Here is an 8776-nt window from a genome sequence, read left to right as displayed (position 1 = left end):
AGTGCGGATATATATATATATATCCGCACTTGAACGCTGCGAGAGCAATAAACAGAGATCGAAGACGCATTAGAATCGGCTAATCTCTCCGCGCAACCTTACACACCAGGTTGATTCCGCGAAATTACAGTTGTTACACTGAGTGAGTTACGGAGATTAATGTAAAGGAAAGCTAACAATAGTGCAGCAACCCTCCAAGTTTACAACGGATGCGAAACCAAATTAATTGCGAGGAAACTTACAGCTGCTTCCATTTTAATTTTAGGAGGCACCAGTAATTAATCAAACATGAGCACTGCAACAGCCCATCCAAGTTTCGTCGGATATCATTGGACCTCTTCCTCAATGTATTAATGGACACAAATTTATTTCCATTACAGTCTGTGAATTTAGCAAGCTAGCAATCTGCACTCCAATTCCTAACCAAGCAACAGATATTGCGGTGAAAGCACTAATCAACGATATCATAGCCAAGCATGGCATCCCTAACGAAATTGTATCTGATCGTGGTTCTAACTATACAAGTGAGATATTCTCACAGATTAACAAGATCTTAGGAATACCTAACAAACTAACGACAAGTTACAACCGCAAAGCAAATTGACAAGTCGAAAGAATGATAAAAGTAGTTGTAGATTCTCTCACTGCATATTGTTCAGATTCTAAAGATCTGCGGTCAGATTTTCTCCAACCTATCGTCTTTGCCTAGAACACATATAAACGACACTGCAGGATACAGCCCTTTTTTCGTTGCATATGGCAGACATGTGGAGTAATATAGTTCACCAGCTACCAACCACCATATCCTTCGCTTTGCAGACCAATTCAAGACTGCCCTGCAAACCATAATAATCGAAGTCGGAGGTAAATTGCCAAACAAACAGCAAAATACAAATCAGGCTACGACTTTCACTGCAGTTTTCTTTAAGGACGTTTCCATTGGAGATCTTGTCCTACTATGTGACGATACCATTCGTCCCAAATTCACCCACCAATGGAAGGGCCCATTCATGGTTGAACTAATTTCTCGTCCTAATGTCACCATCACCAATCTGATCGGTCGACAGGGACGACAACTTGTTCATACCAATAGATTGAAAATCTATTGACATGAACAAGTTGTCCCTGTCGACCGATCAGATTTTTTTCGTACCAATAGATTTTCAATCTATTGATATGAAAAAAATTCCAATCTATTGATATGAAAAAAAAAGAAAAAAGAAAAGGAAACATCAGGTGACTTAGAACATAACTTACGACGATCGCACCCTCTCTATCTAAAACGTAACCCCTTCAGTACTCACCCTTTCCAGCAAGAGAATTCAAAAAAAGAGCAACAACTACCATAGATAGTAGTTGCAAATTCTCTACCGTAAGTTTGACTTTTCTCCTATTTACCGCCGCTCCTATACGCCGCACCTACTACGTGATTTCTTTGAACAGGCGTTTCAAAGAAACCCATAAAAAAACTTGCTCTTAAAAACAAAGCACTCACACCTTCCAAATTACGCCCTTATGTTGAACGAAAACCAGTGTGCTGTGCATAGTTCAACATATGACCTCCTCGCTTGTATTTTATAAACATCACATAAGATTTTGTTGTACACGAAATTTCTTTTCGCCTACTTCACTGTCAAAATGTTAGCATGTTAAATTTTATCACATTTTATTGCATCAATCCCGAGAATTAAAATTGTACCTCCAAGAGATCATTTTGTTAGGAAGATATAATCACACGCTTTATCGTTGTAATTTTTTTGTTGAACCCACTTATGTAGTAACGATCAACAGACGTCTACTCTACTTTCTTTTGTTCTCTCTGAAAACCTATAAAAACGTACCAGAATACATCCACCAGCCTCATCCCGCATTTGAGAATCGTCACAAAGCTATTTCTCACATACACACATCTGCTACTCTACTTTCGTATTTGTTACAGCTCTAGGACGAGCTATGTCATTATTCTGGGACAGGTGACGGTCGTAACTAACCCAAGTTCACTGGATCCTCTCCCTGGAGCATGTCAGCTCATTAACTCATTTAAAGACCATGTTTACCTATGTCTACAACGTCAAATACGACCACTTACGAAATGCCGTCGTACCACTCGTCGAAACAACTACTTCTTTCCATCGTATCTTACAGCTCGAGGACGAGCTTACTGAAGGAATGGAGATGTCGGAATGCAGCCGCTGCCAACTGACATATATCAGGTGTTGTCAGAGGCAGTCCGCCAACGAGACAGCAGTCTCGCCCCCTCGGCCATGTCACCCCGCTGGCGCGAGCTCCTCTTTCCCTCTCCCCACTTTTGATATATTATATGTATATATTAATAAACATTTATAATAAACGTTTGAACTCGCCGTAACACATCAAGAATCGAGTGGATCCCCTATGACTTGACACCTCCCACATAGACCTCCGCTTTCCTTCTTAGCGACTCTTTTTAGTATGCAAGATTTTTTTCTCCTGCAGTTATATACCAATTTGTGAGGAAAAAAGGAGGAAGTGTGACTAGCGCCACTTCCAAGGTAGCCGAAAAAAAAGAAGCCGCCAAGCATTCGTCAGGCCCACTATAAACTTTTCCTGTTGACTTTAGGAGATGTAAAACAGAGTTTATTCTTGAAAGAGCTATCACTCTCAATTTGGATTACAAGTGAACGGAGCCCCCTTATAAGAATCACATATAGTCTTTGTTTTGTAGATGTCAGTTTGTTGTCTCTTAAATTCTTCTCAGTAGTTTTGTGAAAAGTTAGGTCTTTGCTCTTGATTTCCAGTCGAGTAGTCCTCGCTTCGACTTTTGCTTTTGCTGAGCCTTGCCTCTAGGCTCAGCAAAGGTGTTAATAATGTACTTCGTTGACTTCTCAGTATGAGACTCGTTCATCCGTGGCGCCTTCAAATGTGGGCTTCTGTTGCGTTTGATTCTTTCGCTGAAACCTCGGTATGTCAACGAAATGAATCTGCAGATCCGTTTTGTTTTGTTAAATGTTTATTTGGAGGATCATTGACTAATACAGCTTGGAACAGAAAGCCAATTTCTCATCCTGATGGGTCTAATGATGCAGTAGTGAAGTACTGATAGTTTTTAGTGTGTTTTGAAAAGTATATCCGGCTGCTCGAGCGCAATGCGTTTTTGATTTTGAGATATCAGAGGGAAGAGTTTGTCTCAAGCAGGAAAAGAGCATGCAGTCGGATCAAAACGGCTTAATTTCTGCTCTCAGTAGGTTTGTGCAAGGTTGGATATCTAGTCTTGCAATTCCTCAAATGGATACTCTCGATACGACTTTCGCTACTACCAGTCACGGTGAGGATCTGGGTTAGCTACCGCTCCAATTCGAGAGCAATGACATCACAAGTCAGGTGGTTTGATCCGATTGTACGTTTCGACATATTTCATTATGAAAAGAAACATAACCCAAACGATTCCTGGTACAAACAGTTACCTCAGTGAATAGCAAGTTTCAGACTATTTTATTTTTGGTGCCTCGCCTAGAACACCATTACTGCGAAGGAAGCGTGTATCCTTCAACGTTCTCGAGTCCCATGCGGGATGAAGACATTCCATTATGGTTGTTGCACATTCCGATTGTCAATGCTTCTGTATCTGGACCGTAATTTGCATTCAAATGAGATTTCAGAGGATCCACACTTATTTGCATTTCTTATAGAGATTGAAAATAGTCGATCATTTGTGGATAAGAATACTCTTTGTCATATCTGCATCGAGCTGGTGTTTCACGCTTTTTTCTTCATTTTGATGGATGGTAACTCCTCAGCTGAAGCAAAATGAAAATTGTAACAAATTAGGACACACTAAGTTTCTGGTTGAAGTGCGCCATAACATGACAACATGACTTACTTCTAAAAGGTCTAAGCCAGAAATGTGCTGCGCCTCTCACAGATTGTTGCAAATTCATTCTTACTCAGCATCTATACGTAAGTACACTTCTTTTTATCATATTTCAACAACATCACATCAAAACCAACAACCAACGCCTCAAAATGTAACAAATTAACAATGTTTCTATAGAAAAACAGCAGCAAATTGGTTTAAATTGAATGATCAAAATCAATTCAATAGGACGACGATCCCACAACTTTACAAATAACAGTTGACGAAACAACAATAACATAACAACACTAACGATTTTTATGATGCCCTATTCGCTGCTATCCGAGTCAGATGAACTACTTGGTTCCTTTTGTTTCTTTTGCTTCTTTTGTTTCGGTGATCCCGTAGTCTCAACAGATTCTTTTCTCACTTCATCAGTCTCTGGTTCTGTTTTCACCTGAAATAAGGAAAACATTAAAGGCTCACTAAAGCTGCAATGCTCACATGCTCAATCAAAACACTCAGCCACAGAATTGAAAAAGAAATACTTAGCCACAAAAGAAAAACTCGTAAAAATAAACTTATGTATAATTTCGTATGCTAAAGCATTGGGACATTCTAATTAGACATATAACCAGAACATTAACGCGCGGAAATACTTCATAACAATCTTAAAAAGAAAGAGAAAAAATAAGCCCCCGACTTTTAAGACTACAACTTTCCCGGACATGTTTGTCACGGTTTTTTTAATATTACAAAATTTACAATATATTATTATTGCAGTATTAAATACTATTATATTTGCACTGCATTTTAAATAGTGTGATGCTAAGTTATGTTGAGCTTTATATCGCACAGAATAGATACAGAAACTGCACATTTTCTAAGGAAAGCCCTATCAAAATATATTTGTTTTGCCGTTTCGAACATACAACGTGGGGTGTTTTGTGATAGAAGGCTAGTGCACCGGACTCAGAAATTGAAGAAATGAAGTTAAAAAGTCGGAATTCCTTCACAGAGACCGATTAGGGTGTCGTGATTTTTCCAAAGCGATTGTGAAATTTCATGAAGTAATGAAACTTCAATGCGACTCACCGCTGCGTAGTCAACAACCTTCCAGTTCGACGGTGTTTTATCATTAGGTTGGCCGAACTTGTCTAGTAGTCCATCCTATGTAAAAGCAAAGTTTACAACAACATCAAAACAATCGAAAAAATATTTTGTTGTACACCATAGAAACGACGGTAAAACGTGTATTCTTCTACGAGTGAATATAAAGTGCTATGAGAAGACACCAGATTTCCATGATGTTCAAGTATTCTTGTTAGTTTAAAGGATAGTAGAAAAAAAGAACTTCACACAAACTTTGATCATTTGTTTTTTCTTGCTGGCAACAGGACCTAGACCCCACTTTCGACCATAAACGTCCCGTTCCATGATTACCCGTTTTGACTTTGCCACAACACCATGATCCGTTGAAGCCATCGTTGACGTAGTCATTTGTGCGATTGCTAAAAATACGCTACATAAACAACGACAATAGATATCTCCGAAAAGAAACGGAAGCACCCACCTATGCAAACAGCTTCTCCTTTCGTTGTAACAACAACAATCTCTTGCCCTATTTCTATACCGTCGTCATATCGTAATATACCAGGTAAAAGGATCTTAGCTCCATAACAGATGGCGTTCACCTGTTTAAATGAGACATTCTAATAGATGAAAAAAGGTGCTGCATAAATGGTGAGCTTGTTTTGCTCAAATTCGAGGATGCACATTGAAGGACATATCCATATAAAATGTTATAAGAGGTTTGAAAGATATATTTCTGTCTTCGAGATTTTACAACAAATTTACTTTCAGGAAATTTTAAAGGCAAAATAGTACTAAATCAACAATGTTGGAACATTTCAGGAAGATACGGTTGACACTGTAGAATACGAATACGAGTACAAATACGAGCGTGAACACGCTCAATTTCCCCTAATCGTCCTGGAAAACGGTCTTCCAATACGATTTTTGCGTCATAGTCGTCATGCGTCAGCGAGCGAGAGGGCGAAAATCAAAGAGGTCCTCTCAGCAGTTTGCTCTAGCAAAACAAATAAAGGACTGTTGAGGGAAACAGCGCATTATAATAAGTCTCGTAAGAAAAATAGCAACAGAAAGCCGTTTTCTAAGCAGTTTTTCAGAGAGATTAAAGGGAAACTGAGCGTGGTCACACACATGCTCGTAATCTACACCCCTAATCTTATCTTTTCCTGGAGAGATCTTAACATCGTCAGCTCCGTGGTATGTTGCCTTAAGGTTAGTAAAATGTAAATCTGGAAAAGCAAAGCTTCTAGAGAGATGTTCTACCAAGCAGTTAGCAACACAAAACTACCCTCAGCAACTGAAACGAAAGAACTGCAAGGATTTGTCCGACGCGACATGCCCACATCTCATCTGACATACTCACGCTGTCGGACTCCTGTCTTCCTCGATGGCTCTCCAGCAATTTACTTAGTGTTTCATTTAATGATTACGACTTGAGGACTTGCAGGAATTCTCTGAGCTAAGGCTGAATGATTTCTAGTGCCGAGGCGTTAAAAAAGAGAGAAACTTATTGATTGTTGAGAATAAGTTGTGGACAATAACGGAGAATGCATAACCGATTGAACTTGTTTGGAAACACAAAATTCTGTCAAATTAAAAAAAAATCATTTGCTCTTGCACCATAATGATGATAACCTACAGAGGAGTCTTTCACGATTATTCGTTTATGTTCAACAAGAAGTGCTTCTAATGGTCGAACAATGCGTCGCATATAGGATTCATCCTGAAACACGAAACGAATATGAGGGGACCTCTTAATCTACTTCCAAAAGATGCAGAAAGCACCGAATATTATGAATTACCTTGTGGTGATCAAGAACGTATTGAGCATCGAGGATGTCATGCATTGTTACAAGCTGGTCGTGTTCATCGGTGATACCAGACCTTAATAGAAATAATTCTGCCATTACAGCCATGGCCAACAGCAGAAAAACTCAGACGAGGAAAATAAAAAACCTATTTCTTCTCAGTTCTTGCATTTGACCTCCAACGCCTAGAAGAAGACCAAGATGGACACAAATTGTTCGAACGTACGTTCCAGATTCGCATTTTACCCTGCATACACAGATGAATATAACCGCAATGTAGAATAGCACTCATAAATCTTGACAGATCATTCTCAAGAATAAACTACGAAAAGCGCACGGGAACAAAAACACAGAAGACAAGAAAAATACGCAAACCGTTAACGTTCCAAGGAAAAGTGAAGCAGTTCAAGCTCTTGACAAAATATAGTAAAATGAACATCTCTCTACACGCACTTTTCTGAGAAAAAACCAAGATCGCATGAATTTGTTGTCTTGAATATGATGAATGAAATGACCAGAAATCAACTGACAAGAGACATTATGACATCTACATTCAACGATTTCATGACATTCATTTCAGTGGATATTTGATAATGCAGGTGAGGTACAGGTTTTGCAAGTACTAGAAACTAACCAGAAAATCCCCATTTGTTGTTCTTTGTCATATTCGATTAGCTTATTTTCGTAAATGGTCCTGACGCGCAACTGACGCTTCACAGCTGAGATCAGAGGAGGACGTTGAAAGAGAGCGCCAGTCAACTGAAATTAATCAATACGATGTTGCAGCTCTAGTGATGTTTAAGCTAAATGTAACGTGGATACCTTTTCGAGGGCCTGTTTTATCTTCTTCTCACTTTCAACAGGGTTGTGCAACTTGAAAATCGCTACGTATTCCTTGCCAGCACCTTGCTGAGACTTAGCAAGGCGAGTAGTGCGATCAATGCAAACAATTAGACATCCAGATACCTAACAAAAACAAACACTGCAATTCAGTTTTCTTCATCACTCACATCCTCTACCAACTTTAGGATCAAGTGTTCCACTGTGGCCAGTTTTTTCAACTCGAAGTATTCGCTTGATCCATGCGACAACTTCGTGTGACGACGGATTCGCTGGTTTGTCCAAATTGAAAAAACCTGACGAAATATAATTCCGAATTTCTCTTTTAAGTGGAGAGCATCCATCCGGAAGAGGGGTATAATGATTTGTGCGCACATTCATGTTGTCGAAGTTCTGAAATTTGGTAAAAGCGGATGTGTACGCATTAACCATAAACAAAATATGATGCAAATGAGAAGGTTTTTTTTGCGCTTAGAAGATATAAACAATGTCGTAAATTGTTCACAAAATATACCTTTAAAAGAAGAGGCCATTGATCGGATTTAAGGTTTGGTTGAGCAGTCGAAGGTTTCAGATGGAAAGTACCCTTTTCTTGGGCTTCCTGAGATATAATAAAATAATATTAGGTATTCAGAATTAAAAGTGGAGCATGAGCAACATAGCAGGAGATACAGCCATCCTAATACAGTACTTTTAAAAGGACAATATGTTTTCCTACTAGAATACTAAGTCTGATGCAATCATTTTGAGAGCATAGAAGCTGCGAATAGTCAACGTTTTCAAAAAAAAGTAAGCTTTCTTTCATCGAGCTTTCTTGGTTTTGTCAATATTTCAACGACAAGAAAAAGAAAAGATATGAAGAATCTGACTTCTATTGTATTATCCTATTGTAGAAACACAGACGACATGTATCAAAAAGCTCAACAGTGGTAAAACTAGATAACTCGGAAACATGCATAGGTGGAAATGCGAAGTTTTCTTCCAAATATCTGTGGATAGTTTGTATGAAAATGCAGCTCACAAACATGGAGCTGCATACCGTGAGTTGAATATGAAGAAAAAAACTTACACCCAAGTCCGTCCCCGCTTGCTTCTCTTTTTTTCCCATTTTATTTGTCCTACGAAAATCCTGAAACAAAAAAAAATGCGTACAGAAATCACTTACATATCATTCGAATTACGATTATACGAATACGAAACAACT

At 38.8% G+C, this 8776-nt stretch overlaps 1 protein-coding gene across 1 annotated transcript; it reads right to left on the bottom strand.

The window, feature by feature from the left end:
• Positions 1-4160: 4160 nt before the first annotated feature.
• On the bottom strand, positions 4161-8680 carry RB195_011253 (uncharacterized protein; the record flags this gene model as incomplete). The annotated part of the gene is made up of 12 exons (XM_013442926.2): positions 4161-4289; positions 4928-5002; positions 5198-5343; positions 5406-5526; positions 6564-6647; positions 6727-6808; positions 6881-6979; positions 7367-7491; positions 7555-7698; positions 7756-7965; positions 8087-8173; positions 8642-8680. The coding sequence occupies 12 exons, from the start codon at positions 8678-8680 to the stop codon at positions 4161-4163; spliced, it is 1341 nt and encodes a 446-aa protein (XP_013298380.2).
• Between the last annotated feature and the right edge of the window lie 96 nt (positions 8681-8776).

Source organism: Necator americanus, chromosome III (assembly GCF_031761385.1).
Source record: "Necator americanus strain Aroian chromosome III, whole genome shotgun sequence".
NCBI classification, from domain to species: domain Eukaryota; kingdom Metazoa; phylum Nematoda; class Chromadorea; order Rhabditida; family Ancylostomatidae; genus Necator; species Necator americanus.
The sequence above is the reverse complement of the archived record's forward strand: the minus strand, read 5'-3'. Positions and strand labels throughout refer to the sequence as shown.